The following is an 18,120-nucleotide window of genomic DNA, read 5'->3' on the forward strand; positions in this document are numbered from 1 at the left end:
ACATAAATTGAAATCAAAACTTACTTGATTTGATATATCCGTTATAGTTATTTTTTGCTGAGAAAAATGCAGATACAATGAGAGGTTACAGGGTTGTTGCAATGAGAGCAAATGATATAGGATAATAATACAGGTTATAACTGAAGGCTGCAATGTTGGTTAGAAAGCCGCTGTTGGGTTAAATCTCTTTAAGACACTACTGAACTGTGGTGTGCCTTGAAGACCATATAGACAAAGCAATGGAAAAAAGAAACAAATATTAAGAAAAGAAGAATGTTTCAATGATTTGCGGTGATGCCGTCAGCAAGCTGAAATTATGAATGGTTAACTTAAAATGATAAACCTTATTCTTACAGCGCAACGTAGTTGTAGTTACTGCAAATACAGTACAGCATACATCGATGACAGAGGCCTATAGCAGAATGGTCTACATCTACAAAGGAAAGATTTTCCCTACTCCCCTTGAAAAATAAATGGGATATCCCCGGTTCCACAGGATTGCCTGGGAACATCTGGATGCATGGAAGTTACTTTCTGTGAGTCAGTGATTCGGCTTTTGGACCCAGAGAAAGTACATGTTCATAAATACATTACGCATTGAATCCCGATCCCTGTATAGTACAATATAAAGGTCAGGCTTTGGGCTAAAGGCAGGACTGTGACAGGACATGTTCAACCAGGGAGCATGCTGGTCCTGGCATCTGTCGTCTGCGATCGGCCGGCACAGGACTAAGAGACTAGCATCTGTCCCCCAGCGAGGGGGGGGGTGAGAGGGAGCGAGAAATGGGGAGAGAGGGAGAGAAGAGAGGGAGAGGAAGGGAGAGAGAGAGGGCCCTGGGCGAGGAGAGAGAGAGATGGGGAGAAAGGAAGGGAAGAGAGGGAGAGGAAAGGAGAGAGAGGAGGAGAGAGAGGGGGCAGTGGGGGGATGGGGAGAGAGAGCGAGAGATGGGGAGAGAAGAGAGTGAGAGGAAGGGAGAGAGACAGGGGGAGAGAGGGTGCTCTGGGTTGCCTAGTGGTTAGGAACTGTCACCCTGAGTTTCATGACAACCGGTAGCACTCCAAAAAAAAAGAAAATGCAAACATAATTTCCATGTCAGCCCGCGTAAGTCCCTGCCCTCAGCATATCGCACACCGTGTAGACAGCGACTCTGGAGCATTCTCTGCTATCTTATCCATGCAGCCAGACTACAGCTAGTCAGCTGGTCACATCCACAACAGCCCTGGAAGACATGATGCAGCTGGAGGCGAGAGGATAGCCCCAGAGATGTAACTATGTGCTGTAGATCTGCTTTTGATCAAAAGACTTTTGCTTAAACAAATTTGGACTGACTTAATATATCAAAGTAACATGTAACAACACATTGCATATTCTGCTCTTCTCAGGACTTATTTTCCCCCGACACAAACAACAACATGCACTAGTGTCGGGTGATGATGTCATGCGCCGACACCTCAGAGAGATATAAAGGAACAAAGCTCCCTTGGCTCCATGTCTGTGTCTCTGTCTGTAGGGGCCTGAGTTACCAGAGACAAAGCTCCCTTGGCTCCATGTCAGTGTCCCTGTCTGTAGGGGCTTGTTTCTTGGCAAGCTGGGTTGTGTGTCTTACAGCCCCGGCTCTTAAAGCATCTAAATGATGAGTGATCCAGGTCACTAGTAAATGTACCCCATTGTGAAACCCTTCAACAACGTCCAAATAATAAAGGCAAGGAGAATTGGTTTAGTCCACCCAAAATATCTAAATATTAGCAGAAATATAGTATTTTGTCAATAAACTCAGCTTATTCAAATGTAAGAGATGTACTGTAACCAACTAAAAACCTTTCATAATTCAATAAAATAATGATACATCATTTCATACCCATCTTGAAAGAATCCATATAAATTATACATTTTTAAAACAACAACAATAAAGCCGTAAATGATCTGACGCTAAAGTAAAACTAAAATACTAACTATGAAGAAACAGCACAACACACGCTAGACTAACATAGCATGCTCTAGAAGACAACTACCATCTTCACTAGTAGCAGGACAAAGACACTACACAATACCTAAAATCATAACACGAATATCCAACAACATCAACAATCACACCAGTAGCTAACAAAACTGCCATATTTAAACTATTGATTATTTTTTAAACCACACAGAAAACACACGAGCCAGACTTTGTACCACATGAACATACATACAGTGAACATCACGAACATGGATAACACATGCTGTGTCACGTTGACAACTTACAGGCACTTAAAGTGGTTGAGAAATCATTAAGAGAGACAGGAGAGAGAGGGAAGCCACGCTGCTGAAGGGTGTCCTTCGTGCTACTATCATGATGCACATTGGCTGACATGCAAGAGCAGTCACACTCTGAATGGCCGCAATCAAAACAACATGCCAGCATCATTCTCTTGTAGACGGACATCTTGGCTACAGTCATGGGACGGTAGGGTGGTTGGTTTGTTGGTTGGTTGGATGGCAGGATGAGAGGAGGAGAGGAAAGGCAGCAGGTTAATGGCAACGCAAGGTTATTCTGTACCTAGGGAGGAGGATGGGGCTGGGGGATACTTGGGAAGGGAGTAGCTGGGGAGTCAGACCCTAACTACCACGTCACTGGCTGGTACTACTATTCTATCATCTAAAACTGACCAATGTAGCTAAATCCTATTGTGGGCTTTAGTTTGAAAACATTCATTGATGCTAACTTGTGTTCTTATGCACATAAAATTAGGATCTTCAGTCAGTAGCTATCTTCTGAGACTTGTGGATGTAAATATCAAAGGGTCAATGATGACACTCAAGGTCATGGATGATAGATGTCCTGAGGTGAAATACACTGTACTCAATACTAGCATATAAAAGGTGAGTGGATGGGTTACTGTATTCATTGTGTAGTGTATCACAGTTATACACAGTTATAGTATCACAGTTACACCAAAGGTATATCACATGATATAGTATGCAGCCTAAAGGTTTAAATAAAACAGTTTGCTGGTTTTGTGATGAACATGAACTGTAAGCATTTGACAACCCAAGCAAAGCAGGACTCATGCCAAAAGCTATAACTACAGTATATCTTTGTCATCTTGACATAGATCCTCAGAAAAGTTCACATGATGTAGCCACTGGATGAGATGTTAGCCACATACAGTACAGTACACACGTAAGAGGATGGGACTGGGTACTGGTTGAGCCTGCATGGGAAAGAATTGTGTTCACTTTGTTGGATTCGTAAGAAGTGAAGGTGTAGTGACTTTTGGGTAGAAAAAATGGCACCTTCAGATTTCAAATTGTGCTGTGTTGTAACAATTACTAGTTTATAGAGTTTGGAGGACATCTGGTGGTTAGTTACAGTAGAACTGCTTCTTTTTCTACAGAAGTCAAATACATTTTACATTTACATTTTAGTCATTTAGCAGACGCTCTTATCCAGAGCGACTTACAGTAGTGAATGCATACATTTAATTTCATGCATAATCACGTAAATACCACACTCTAAAAAAAGGTTATTGAGGGGGGTTCTTTGTCAGGTGTGAGGGTGATAAGTGTAACATTTTTTTTTTGCATTTCAGGATGGTTGGTTGTGTGATGGTTGTGAAGTACCATCCTGTTCTTTCCCCCTCCAACATGAATGCCTTTATGCCATGAAGTACTACACTGTTAAAAAGTTCCTCTAATTTTTATTCATTCTGGGGTTTTTCTTTATTTTTACTATTTTCTACATTGTAGAATAATAGTGAAGACATCAAAACTATGAAATAACATATGGAATCATGTAGTAACCAAAAAAAGAGTTAAACAAATCAAAATATATTTTATATTTGAGATTCTTCAAAGTAGCCACCCTTTGACTTGATGACAGCTTTGCACAATCTTGGCATTCTCTCAACCAGCTTCATGAGATTCATTTCAATTAGCAGATGCGCCTTGTTAAAAGTTAATTTGTGGAATTTCTTTCCTTCTTAATGTGTTTCAGCCAATCAGTTGTGTTGTGACAAGGTAGGGGTGGTATACAGAAGATAGCCCTATTCGATAAAATACCAAGTCCATATTATGGCAAGAACAGCTCAAATAAGCTAAGACAAATGACAGTCCATCATTACTTTAAGACATGAAGGTCAGTCAATACAGGAACATTTCAAGAAATGTGAAAGTTTCTTCAAGTGCAGTCGCAAAAAACAAACATCAAGCCCTATGATGAAACTGGCTCTCATGAGGACCGCCACAGGAAAGGAAGACCAAGAGATACCTCTGCTGCAGAGGATAAGTTCATTAGAGTTAACTGCACTTCAGATTGCAGCCCAAATAAATGCTTCACAGATTTCAAGTAACAGACATCTCAACATCAACAGTTCAGAGGAGACTGCGTGAATCAGGCCTTCATGGTCGAATTGCTGCAAAGAAAACACTGCTGAAAGACACCAATAAGAAGAAGCGACTTGCTTAGACAAAGGAACACGAGCAATGGACATTAGACCGGTGGAAATCTGTCCTTTGGTCTGATGAGTCCAAATTAGAGATTTCTGATTCCAACCGCCGTGTCTTTGTGAGACGCAGAGTAGGTGAACGGATGATCTATGCATGTGTGGTTCCCACCGTGAAGCATGGAGGAGGAGGTGTGATTGTGTGGGGAGGCTTTTGTGGTGACACTGTCTGTGATTTATTTAGAATTCAAGGCACACTTAACCAGCATGGCTACCACAGCATTCTGCAGAAATACGCCATCCAATCTGGTTCGCGCTTATTGAGACTATCATTTGTTTTTCAACAGGACAATGACCCAAAACACACCTCCAGGCTGTGTAAGGGCTATTTGATCAAGAAGGAGAGTGATAGAGTGCTGCATCAGATGACCTGGCCTCCACAATTAACCGACCTCAACCCAATTGAGATGGTTGGGATGAGTTGGACCACAGAGTGAAGGAAAAGCAGCCAACAAGTGCTCAGTATATGTGGGAACTCCTTCAAGATAGTTGGAAAAGCATTCCTCATGAAGCTGGTTGAGAGAGTGACTGCCCGCCTGGTTCACCAACTACTTCTCTGACAGAGTTCAGTGTGTCAAATCGGAAGGCCTGTTGTCCAGACCTCTGGCAGTCTCTATGGGGGTGCCACAGGGTTCAATCGTCGGAACGACTCTTTTCTCTGTATACATCAATGATGTCGCTCTTGCTGCTGGTGATTCTCTGATACACCTCTACGCAGACGACACCATTCTGTATACTTCTGGCCCTTCTTTGGACACTGTGTTAACTAACCTCCAGACGAGCTTTAATGCCATACAACTCTCCTTCCGTGGCCTCCAACTGCTCTTAAATGCAAGCAAAACTAAATGCTTGCTCTTCAACCGATCGCTGCCCACCCCTACCCACCCGTCCAGCATAACTACTCTGGACGGTTCTGACTTAGAATATGTGGACAACTACAAATACCTAGGTGTCTGGATAGACTATAAACTCTCCTTCCAGACTCACATTAAGCATCTCTAATCCAAAATTAAATCTAGAATCGCTTCCTAATTCGCAACAAAGCAACAAAGCATCCTTCACTCATGCTGCCAAACATACCCTAGTAAAGCTGACTATCCTACCGTGACTTCGGCGATGTCATTTACAAAATAGCCTCCAACACTCTACTCAGCAAACTGGATGCAGTCTATCACAGTGCCATCCGTTTTGTCACCAAAGCCCCATATACTACCCACCACTGCGACCTGTATGCTCTCGTTGGCTGGCCCTCGCCAAACCCACTGGCTCCAGGTCATCTATAAGTCATTGCTAGGTAAAGCCCCGCCTTATCTCAGCTCACTGGTCACCATTTGCTCCTTTGCACCCCAGTACCACTACTTGCACACTCATCTTCTGCACATCTATCACCCCAGTGTTTAATTTGCCATACTGAAATAATTTCGCCACTATGGCCTATTTATTGCCTCACCCCCCTTATCCTACCTCATTTGCACACACTGTAAATAGACTTTCTCTATTGTATTATTGACTGTATGTTTGTTTATTCCATGTGTAACTCTGTGTTGTTGTTTGTGTGGAACTGTTTTGCTTTATCTAGGCCAGGTCACTTGTTCTCAACTAGAGTGTTTAAAGCTGTCATCAAGGTAAGGGTGGCTACTTTGAAGAATCTAATATATTAAATATATTTTGATTTGGTTTAACACTTTTTTGGTTACTACATGATTCCATATGTGCTATTTCATAATGCTGATGTCTTCACTATTATTCTGCAATGTAGAAAATAGCACAAAAAAAGAAAAGCCCTTGAATGAGTAGGTGTGTCCAAACTTTTGACTAGTACTGTAACTGTCAACCAGCTGTCAGTAACTTACTGTACTTAACCTGGACTTTCCTGATTACAAGATAGCGTAATATTAGTTGACATCTGCTAAGCACTTGGGACCTCACCTGGCAGCAAACAGACCTTCCTGCCACGCCATCAGGTCAGTGAGAGTGACAGAGATCAGCCAAAGTAAGTTCCTGTGAATTTTACAATAACTACTTGAAGCAGGCTGACAGTAAATTATTGAAAAATAAACATGAACTACAGTACCTGGTGACCAACTGCCATTAAGTTACTGGAAAATGCACAGTAACCTTAACCCTTATGGAAAAAACACATGAATTTAACATGTGAACACGTGACCCTTTGTGATCACTTGTGATTTACTGTGAAGTTAATATGATAACGTGATAGCATGTGACAACATGTGATAACATAAAACTACACATGACAACATGTGAGAACATGATCTCATATGAAATTAATGTGAAATAAATGTGACAACATTGGGATGCAAAATTTCAACATGTGAGAACATGAAACTACAAGTGACAACATGTGAGCACATGTGAAAACATGATCATGTGAATTTGTTTTTACAACATGGGGATGCAACATTTCAACAAGTGATACCATAAACTACATGTGACAACATTTGAGCACATGTGAAAGCCTATATGTCAAATGCCATTTAGAATACTTTAAAAGGCATTATCGACATTCATTAAATTTAAACAGTCATGGTCCCCTGCAGCTTTTGTCTAGTTGCCAGTTTGTTTCAGGGATGACCCCAAGGACATTTACATTACATTTACATTACATTTAAGTCATTTAGCAGACGCTCTTATCCAGAGCGACTTACAAATAGGACGCTTTTAGGATGTTCTCAGAATGTTGTGTTATGGTCTCCTATAGGTTTTTGTCTAAAATACGGTAAATCTAAAACTAGTTACTGTATTTTACAGCTAAATTAAGGTGTTATGTTAAAGGACAGTATACTGCAGAGATTGGCTATATATTTATTGCCAATAATACTTTTCAGCATGTTGCCTAAAGTTGCAGTACAAATAAAGTAAACATGCACAACAACTTAAGTGTTATTTCTATAAAATGACAGTATGCTGCTATATTCTGATTTCAATTACTGTAAAATCTTGTATAATTTTGTACTGTGAACACAATTGGGAAAAGCTGCCCAGAATCAAGTAAATAATTGTACAATTATCAACACCAGCGTAACATCAACATAAAACTATGCAGGGCTTAAGGACACTACAGTATACATTTGGGGATTTTAACTTGCAACCTCTTGATAGGGAGTGCATTGATGTTTCGGCAGTGCCAGCAGGGTCATACTCATTACTTGGAACATATTTTTATTACATTTTTTATTTAACTAGGCAAGTCAGTTAAGAACAAATTATTATTTACGATGACCTACATATATTAACACACTCAAAAAATAAGGGTATGGTTAAGGTACAGTGTTGTTCCTTGGCGTACAAAAAAAGTCAAAGGTATACATATAAACTCACATGGTACAGTTTATATTTTGAATATAAGGTACAATCATTATTACACTTTGAAATATAGGTGGGGGCAGAGATGGGCAGTATTTCTGTTACATGTATTTGAAGTATGTATTGCTGAACTATACTCCAATGTATTTTGTAACAACATACTTTTGAGTGCTGTAATTTGTATTTTGAAAATATAAAATACTTGTCTATACCATTTTTTTTATAGTGGTTCACCATTTTGTGGCCACCTTTCACCCTGCATTGGTATCAGATTTCTGATGGCACTATGGTGGGATAAGACTGTCTGCTACATGAACTAAATATGTGTGTATGTAAACACTTACAATTGCAAAGCATGCTGAGTATTATTCTAATGAGCACCGCCACAAAACAAGGTTCGGTCGAGAAGGGATACAGCTTTTGTCAAAATTGACTTTTCGTAGCAGGTTTTGTAAAATTTATGCAGCAGTTTAATTGAATTAATGTAGCAGGTTAGGATAATTAGGTTAAACTGTATCCCATCTAGACATTACCCCAAAATAAGGCCAATAATAATAATAATACCTAGTGTGCTTTGCAATTCATTTTGGTTCATTTTCACATACATTTACATTTTGTAATTTAGCAGACACTCCTATCCAGAGTGACTTACAGTCAGTGCATTCAACTAAGGTAGATAAACAACAACATATCATATCAAGTAAAACGTTTCTGTAACCGTTACTGAGAATGCTGTTGCTGTACGGCCCTTCTACTTGTAAATGTATTTTTGCATTTTAAAATACAAACTACATGTATTTCAATAAAATACATTTCAAAATACAAGTATTTTGTAGATTATTTTTGATACATTGATATTTATGGAAGTTTGTAATTGTATTTTGTAATTTTTTACCCATCTCTGTGTGGTGGAAAAGTACTGGTTGGGGCTCATTAGCATATTTGGGGGAGTGGTCAAATGTTGGCCATTAGCTAATTGCCGTTTCCCAATGACTTTAAAGCACCTGAATGCATCCAACTGGTATTTCCAACTTCACAATTGGTAAATTCCCACCTCCCACATGGTTACTAATGCAGTATTATATTGAATATATTGGGTAGAAAAATTTATCATTGTACTAGATTCTCTGCACATGTACCCTTTTTGTACACCAGGGAACAACATTGTACTGTATCCATACATACTTTCATATTTGATAGTGTGTGGAGATATGTTCATTTTAACAAAACCATCTGGTGGCCCTCCAGAGACATTAATGCACTCCAGACCAAAAGGTTGCAAGTTCAAGTGCCGAGAGCATTTATGCACACAGGGCTAGATTCTATAAGATCTGCACTAATGGACACCTGCATAGTGGTTGTTTTGGCAGTGTCAGAGGTGGAACTGCATTAGAGCTGTCAAATCCCCAAGCAGTTCCCGGCCTTATACCTAAAGCAGACATTACAATTGGCTGCACAGAGCTGCATTAAGAGAAATTCCATGCAGCCTTGTTCACAATTTGGAACACCGGACTGTGCTATGTAATCTACAGCTCAATTAGGCTGATAGAATTTTAAAACATTATTTGAGTTTCATTACTTCTATATAGCCTACACTTTCTCATTATGAAATTCTAACATGATTAGGATGGGTGTGGCTTTGTGACAATGACCACATGAGCAGCCACTCACCGATTTGACAGGTCTAATGAGTTACAACTCCAACGCCGCCATATTTATTTTTATTTTATCTTTATTTAACTAGGCAAGTCAGTTAAGAACAAATTCTTACTTACAATGACGGCCTACCCCGGCCAAACCTGGATGACGCTGGGCCAATTGGACTCCCAATCATGGCCGGTTGTGATACAGCCTGGATCACCAATATGCTTGATCTGATTGAATCTAGGCCTTAACCTGTTTGGGATAGGGGGCAGTATTTTCACGGCCAGATAAAAAACGTACCCGATTTAATCTGGTTACTACTCCTGCCCAGAAACGAGAATATGCATATAATTAGTAGATTTGGATAGAAAACACTCTAAAGTTTCTAAAACTGTTTGAATGGTGTCTGTGAGTATAACAGAACTCATATGGCAGGCCAAAACCTGAGAAGATTCCATACAGGAAGTGCCCTGTCTGACAATTTGTTGTCCTTCTAGGGCATCTCTATCGAAAATACAGCATCTCTGCTATAACGTGACATTTTCTAAGGCTTCCATTGGCTCTCAGAAGGCGCCAGAAAGCGGAATGACGTCTCTGCAGTCTCTGGGCGAAAAAAAGCAGGAGTTTTTGTGAGTGGTCAGGCAGGGAACAATGACAGTGGAGTGCGTGTGCACGAGACGACTCCATGTTTTTCTTTCAGTCTATGAATGAATATAACGTCGCCCGGTTGGAATATTATCGCTATTTTACGAGAAAAATTGCTTAAAAATTGATTTTAAACAGCGTTTGACATGCTTCAAAGTACGGTAATGGAATATTTTGAATTTTTTTGTCACGAAATGCGCCCGCGCGTCACCTTTCAGATACTGACATGAACGCACGAACAAAATGGAGCTATTTGGATATAACTATGGATTATTTCGAACCAAAACAACATTTGTTGTTGAAGTAGAAGTCCTGGGAGTGCATTCTGATGAAGAACAGCAAAGGTAATCCAATTTTTCTTATAGTAAATGTGAGTTTGGTGAGCACCAAACTTGGTGGGTGTCAAATTAGCTAGCCTGTGATGGCCAAGCTATCTACTCAGAATATTGCAAAATGTGCTTTCGCTGAAAAGCTATTTTTTTAAATCTGACATAGCGATTGCATAAAGGAGTTCTGTATCTATAATTCTTAAAATAATTGTTATGTTTTTTGTAAACGTTTATCGTGAGTAATTTAGTAAATTCACCGGAAGTTTGCGGTGGGTATGCTAGTTCTGAACATCACATGCTAATGTAAAAAGCTGTTTTTTGATATAAATATGAACTTGATTGAACAAAACATGCATGTATTGTATAACATAATGTCCTAGGAGTGTCATCTGATGAAGATCATCAAAGGTTAGTGCTGCATTTAGCTGTGGTGTTGTTTTTTGTGACATATATGCTTGCTTTGAAAATGGCTGTGTGATTTATATTTGGCAGGGTACTCTCCTGACATAATCTAATGTTTTGCTTTCGCTGTAAAGCCTTTTTGAAATCGGATAATGTGGTTAGATTAACGAGAGTCTTGTCTTTAAAATGGCTTAAAATAGTCATATGTTTGAGAAATTGAAGTTATAGCATTTTTAAGGTATTTGTATTTCGCGCCACGCTTTACCATTGGATATTGGTGAGGCGTTCCGCTAGCGGAACGTCTGTCCCTAATTAATGTCAAGTGTCCCTGAGCACTGCTACTTTTTCGTTGGTGTTCGTTGGTCAGATAATCGCAATATTATGGTTGCGTCCAAAGTGTGCTAACGAATGTTGAGGTCAATTCAAAAAGTCAACCAAATTCCAAAATAATTTAAATTAGAATTTCTGTGTACTTCCCGAATACAGTTCGTTGTATAAAGTTCAGCTGAAGAAATACATAAAAAGTTGTTTCCACTATTTTCACCACAACTCCGTAACTGGTAACTTACTATAAAATTACATGATTTTTTATTTTACAGTTTGTGCCAAAAGCACATCTAAACAGGTATCCTATACGTTTAAATGCAATTGCAAGTGAGGAATGGCAAGCTAATTTATGTGAAATCATGTGAAAACGTGTTTTTGGAACACTTCACATGTGAAAACGTGTTTTTGGAACACTTCACATGCCATTTTACATTTGAAAACGTGTTTTTGGAACACGTCACGTGACATTTGAAATCATCTGAAAATGTGTTTTTGGAACATGTCACGTGACATTTCACATGTGAAATCATGTGAAAACCTGTGTTTTTGGAACACTTCACATTTTACATTTAACATTTAAAAACCTGTGTTTTTGGAACACTTCATGTGACATTCTACTTGTGAAAACATGGATTTGGAACAATTCACATGTGACATTTCACATGTATGATCATGTGAAAACCTGTGTTTTCGGAACACTTCATATCTGACATTTTACATTTGAAAACTTCTGTTTTTGGCACACTTCACGTGACATTTCACATGTGAAATCATTTGAAAACCGGTGTTTTCGGAACACGTCACGTGGCATTTAACATGTGAAAATATGTTTTTTGGAACACTTCACTTGTGACATTCCACATGTGAAAATGTGAAAACATGTTTTTGGAACACATCATGTGACATTTCACTGGATTTTTTTTTGTTGAACACTTCACATTAGTGATCACATGCAATTTCATGTGTTATTGCTGTTCAGCTAAAGTATGACCCCACCTGGTCGTTGAACAGACAAAATCCGGATTTTAAGTACACTGACCTTTCTGCTGCGCCACAAAGTCTGTAGCATTGCCATACATATTCATTACCTATAATACATCTCTGCACTCATCATTGATTTCATTTACTTACAGTATTTCAGCAATTTGAGGGTTTTCTGTATAGCTGTCTAATGTTGGTGGGGCATATTATTCTGTTTTAATGTCACACCTGAATCACTATGATAAATATAATAGTTTTTCTTTGATTGTATATTTAACAAAGCTGAGATTTAGGCCTAGGAACAGTGGGTTAACTGCCTTGTTCAGGGGCAGAGCAACAGATTTTTACCTTGTCAGCTCGGGGATTCGTTCTTGCAACCTTTCGGTTACTAGTCCAACGCTCTAACCACTAGGCTACCTGCCGCAAGGAACATCATTCTCACATAGGTGTTCCTTTTGTCCAGGTGAGAAAGGGCAGTGTGGAGTGCGATTGAGATTGCGTCATCTGTGGATCTGTTGGGGCGGTATGCGAATTGGAGTGGGTCTAGTGTTTCCGGGAAGATGCTGTTGATGTGAGCCATGACCAGCCTTTCAAAGCACTTCATGGCAACCGATGTGAATGCCACGGGGCAGTAATCATTTAGGCAGGTTACCTTCGTTTCCTTGGGCACGGGGACTATAGTGTTCTGCTTGAAACATGTAGGTATTACAGACTCGTTCAGGGAGAGGTTGAAAATGTCAGTGAAGTCACTTGACAGTTGGTCTGCGCATGCTTTGAGTACACGTCCTGGTAATCCGTCTGGCCCAGCGGGTTTGTGAATGTTGACCTGTTTAAAGGTTTTGCTCACATCGGCTACCGAGAGCGTTATCACACAGTCATCAGGAACAGCTGGTGCTCATGCATGCTTCAGTGTTGCTTGCCTCGAAGCGAGCACAAAAGGCATTTAACTCGTCTGGTAGGCTTGCGTCACTGGGCAGCTCGCATCTGGGTTTCCCTTTGTAATCCGTAATAGTTTTCAAGCCCTGCCACATCCGACGAGCGTCAGAGCCGGTGTAGTAGGATTCAATCTTAATCCTGTATTGACGCTTTGCTTGTTTCATGGTTCGTCTGAGGGCATAGCGGGATTCCTTATAAGTGTCTGGATTAGTCTCCCACTCCTTGAAAGCAGCAGCTCTAGCTTTTAGCTCAATGCGGATGTTGCCTGTAATCCATGGCTTCTGGTTCGGATATGTATGTACAGTCACTGTGGGAACGATGTCGTCGATGCACTTATTGATGAAGCCGATGACTGAGGTGGTGTACTCCTCAATGCCATTGGATGAATCCCGGAACATATTCCAATCTGTGCTAGCAAAACAGTCCTGTAGAGTAGCATCCGCGTCATCTGACCACTTCCGTATTGAGCGAGTCACTGGTACTTCCCGCTTTAGATGTTGCTTGTAAGCAGGAATCAGGAGGATAGAAGTATGGTAAGATTTGCCAAATGGAGGGCAGGGGAGAGCTTTGTATGCGTCTCTGTGTGTGGAGTAAAGGTGGTCTAGGATTTCTTTCCCTCTGGTTGCACATGTGACATGCTGGTAAAAATTTGGCCAAACTGATTTAAGTTTGCCTGCATTAAAGTCCCTGGCCACTAGTAGCGCCGCTTCTGGGTGAGCATTTTCTTCTTTGCTTATGACCTTATAGAGTTGGTTGAGAGCGGTCTTAGTGCCAGCTTCGTTCTGTGGTGGTAAATAGACGGCTACGAATAATATAGATGAGAACTCTCTTTGTAGATAGTGTGGTCTATAGCTTATCATAAGGTACTTCTTTAAGGCTTCTTTAATATTAGACATCGCACACCAGCTGTTATTGACAAATAGACACACACCCTCACCCCTCCTCTTACCAGAGGTAGGGTCTCTGTTCTGCCGGTGCATGGGAAATCCCGCTTGCTCTATATTATCCGTATCGTCGTTCAGCCACATCTCGTAAAACATAAGATGTTACAGTTTTTGATGTCCCATTGGTAGGATAATCTTAATCGTAGGTCATCAATTTTATTTTCCAATGATTGCACGTTAGCAAGAAGAACAGATGACAGTGGGAGTTTACTCACTCACCTACGGACTCTCAGAAAGAGGCGAGGATCTGGGCCTGTTCCAGTGAAAGCAGGGTATCCTTCTCGTCGGACTCGTTAAAGGAAAAAGTTTCTTCCAGTCCGCGGTGAGTAATCGCTGTTCTCATGCCCAGAAGTTATTTTCGGTCATAAGAGACGGATGCAGCAACATTATGTATACAATAAGTAAAAAAAACGAGTTACACAAAACGCAAAAAAACCAACAAAAAAACAGCACAATTGGTTGGGAGAATGTAAAACGTCAGCCATGTTCTTCGGCGCCATCTTTGGTTCACTCCAAAGTAATCAGAATGAAGCAGCAAACTGTCCCTTACAGCAATAATACCTTAATCAAGCTCTAAATATAGAGTAACTTTTTGAATATTTACCGAATTTTCACTGCAACCAGTAGCCAGAAAATGTTGAACAGTGTAATGAAGAACCCTCTGGTTGTTACAGTGTAATGAAGAACCCTCTGGTTGTAACAGTGTAATGAAGAACCCTCTGGTTGTAACAGTGTAATGAAGAACCCTCTGGTTGTAACAGTGTAATGAAGAACCCTCTGGTTGTAACAGTGTAATGAAGAACCCTCTGGTTGTAACAGTGTAATGAAGAACCCTCTGGTTGTTACAGTGTAATGAAGAACCCTCTGGTTGTTACAGTGTAATGAAGAACCCTCTGGTTGTAACAGTGTAATGAAGAACCCTCTGGTTGTAACAGTGTAATGAAGAACCCTCTGGTTGTAACAGAGTAATGAAGAACCCTCTGGTTGTTACAGTGTAATGAAGAACCCTCTGGTTGTTACAGTGTAATGAAGAACCCTCTGGTTGTTACAGTGTAATGAAGAACCCTCTGGTTGTTACAGTGTAATGAAGAACCCTCTGGTTGTTACAGTGTAATGAAGAACCCTCTGGTTGTTACAGTGTAATGAAGAACCCTCTGGTTGTAACAGTGTAATGAAGAACCCTCTGGTTGTTACAGTGTAATGAAGAACCCTCTGGTTGTTACAGTGTAATGAAGAACCCTCTGGTTGTAACAGTGTAATGAAGAACCCTCTGGTTGTAACAGTGTAATGAAGAACCCTCTGGTTGTAACAGTGTAATGAAGAACCCGCTGGTTGTTACAGTGTAATGAAGAACCCTCTGGTTGTTACAGTGTAATGAAGAACCCTCTGGTTCTGTTAATGTAATTTATGTTTACATGGTTATACCAAGAATTATTCGAAGAACTGATGTAAAAAGGTCAAAAAAGGGTTCCTTACAGGGACAGAAAATATATATAATTGGTACTAACTAGCACCCTTTTTTTCTCGTGTACCACAGGAAAAATTATTGTTATGTAATTGGACTCGTTTAAGGCTACATTGTATATTTGGCTTCATCAAATACTTAAGGTTGACGGGTATCTACCCTAATGTATATATCGACAAATCTACCAATCATCACGTTTTTTGTGTTCTCCTTGACCTGAGAGTATAGCGTGCAAATGAGATGTGAGTGAACGTGAAGGATGCAGGCAGAAGTGTCCACCATCGCCACATGCAACATGTGCAGTACACTCAACAATAACAAAAGAGATCGAACTCAAGGGTAGCAGGCTGTACTACGGAGGGTAGGGGTAGGGCACCTATATTACTCACAATAAAGCACTATACGTGAACAGTTAAAACATTGTTTCATGTTCCAAGGCAGCAGAAAGAGAATACATCAAACATTAGTGTCAGTAGATATGGTCATCAAAGTTATGAGACAAGACAAGCCTCTTTAGACTAGGCACAATATAGAAGAAGCCTGTTTGAAATCTTGAAAGGAGAAAATAAAAACAGATTTAAGACAGATCACACTGTTTTCGTTGTTGTCATGACTGGTCCGAGATCTGTTCGGACTGTTTTGTCAACTTTTATAGTCATTGCAATGCCAAACATGACAGATCTGGGACCAGGCTATATGTTTCTATATCCTCAGTCTCTTTATTGAGTGCTATATTAAATATTAATAAATATGCGACCCAAACGGCCACCTATTCCCTATTGTGTCCACTACTTATGACCAGGGCCCTGTGGGATCTGGTCAAACGTAGTGCACTATATAGGGAATAAGGTGTAATTTGGGAGTCAGCCTAAGAACATAGATGGTGATTTATTTCTGTACACAGTTATTTGGGCACTCGATGCTTGTTTAAAGTAATCATATGGCCTTTCCTGAGGCAGAGGTTACAGGGTTTTATCCTGTGGATTATTAATAAAGGACATAATTGGTTTAGACAAATGGCTATGTAGGTCGTGTAAAGACAACGGTTGTGTTCCAAATGGCATCCTATTCCCAATATAAGGCACTACTTTTGACCATAGTTCTATGGACCCTGGTAAAAAGTAGTGCACTATAAAGGGACAGGGTGTCACGTGACACAGACAATGTAGTGACGCTATAATGTTTATGCGAATGTTGGGCTCTGTTCAAACCTCTAAACAAATACCTGTCAACAGGCATCTAAAGCGGTGTTTATTCAACAACTTTGGTAGTTATTCTACATTAATAATATCTAATATGTATAGAAATGCGTAAAGTAGAACATACAGTACAGTATAATACATGTACAGTATACACATTGTTCAAATATCTTTTATTAGAAAAACATACTAACACCTCGATCACACCGACAGCGCCATTGCATTTTGGTACACATTCATTTCCAACGTAACGATGCGTTTGCCTTGCAGCATTGCGTTGCAGAGGCAGTTGCAGTGCGTTCTGTGTGGTGCATACGTTGGATTTATCGAACATATGCGTCAAACTGTATGCTTAGACGGCTTAACAGAAACGGTATCAGAGATTGAATGTTGAACTTTTGTTGCACACATATCCAGATGATGCTGCGTACCATTTTGCACAATAACAAAGTAGGTGTGATTGAAGCGTAAGACACAGTTTTATACAGTATCTACATATGCATATTCAAATATGCATGTGCATTAAAGACAAAGCTCAATAAATATTGTTATTAATTAAAGAACAGTAAATAAATACTTACATCGTTTGCATCCACATTTCTTTATCCTTTTGGGATCTGTGATATCATCGTGACAAGCTTTGCAGTAAAAAAGTGCCCTAAGAAAACAGCACAAACATATTTCAGTATTAAATCATCAGTAAGTCCAAGAGTAATTGAACATACGGTAGTTTGATGTCAAACTGTATTTGGAGGCTTTCTGTCTCTTCTAACAGAGGCAATTAGGTACATTTTCCTACATTTACAATACATTTTATCCTGATGCCTAGTCACCTTACCCCTGTACATATTTACCTCTATCACTCCACTATTCCTGCACATTGGAAATATGGTACTGGAACTGACCCTGTATATAGTATACTTACTTCATCGTGTTCTTCTTATTTCTTATTTTTCTATCTCATATGTTTTGTTCTACCTTGTTATTTTTAGTGCATCATTGTTATTGATTACTACATTGCTGGGTTTACAGTTTGCAAGAAAGGCATTTCACTGTACTTGTGCATGTGACATTAAAACTTGAAACATTTACATACCTTTTTACTTCTTTGGCATCGCTGGCGATAAAGAACCCCAGGGTTCCTTCCTGCATCTTCACATGGTTCCCGGGGTTGATGAGGGTGCTGTTGTCAATACAAACAAATATACATGGTCGTCAATGAGGAGAATCTTTCTGTTACATTTAACATCCTAATGCATTAATCACAAGGAATGGTACACAAGGTACACCTTTCGGACAAACACGGGTTGGTGAGGTACTGTAGTTCCTGGGAATCAAGCTAAAAACAAATGCAGGTGTCACTGGTATTATAAAATGGCTGCCATCACCCAATGATAATTAAACAGTGACAAGTAATGATTAGAGAACCTCCACCTATA

The 18,120-nt window shown here is 39.9% G+C and overlaps 1 protein-coding gene across 9 annotated transcripts in view; it reads right to left on the bottom strand.

Moving 5' to 3' along the window:
- LOC106611671 (calcium-activated potassium channel subunit alpha-1) overlaps positions 1–18,120 on the bottom strand; it is a 231,384-nt gene that overhangs the window by 36,516 nt on the left and 176,748 nt on the right. For 5 of the 9 annotated variants that reach the window (XM_014212234.2, XM_014212216.2, XM_014212208.2 and 2 more), the window contains exons 17-18: positions 17,778–17,864; positions 17,263–17,339 (exon numbers count right to left, since the gene is read on the bottom strand). In XM_014212234.2, coding sequence (XP_014067709.1) covers positions 17,263–17,339; positions 17,778–17,864 — 164 coding nt within the window. Of the gene's footprint in view, positions 1–24; positions 58–17,262; positions 17,340–17,777; positions 17,865–18,120 lie in introns of all 9 variants that reach the window. The other 4 variants (XM_045723530.1, XM_045723527.1, XM_014212164.2 and 1 more) reach the window with 1 other exon arrangement.

This window comes from Salmo salar, chromosome ssa01 (genome assembly GCF_905237065.1).
Source record: "Salmo salar chromosome ssa01, Ssal_v3.1, whole genome shotgun sequence".
Lineage (NCBI taxonomy): Eukaryota > Metazoa > Chordata > Actinopteri > Salmoniformes > Salmonidae > Salmo > Salmo salar.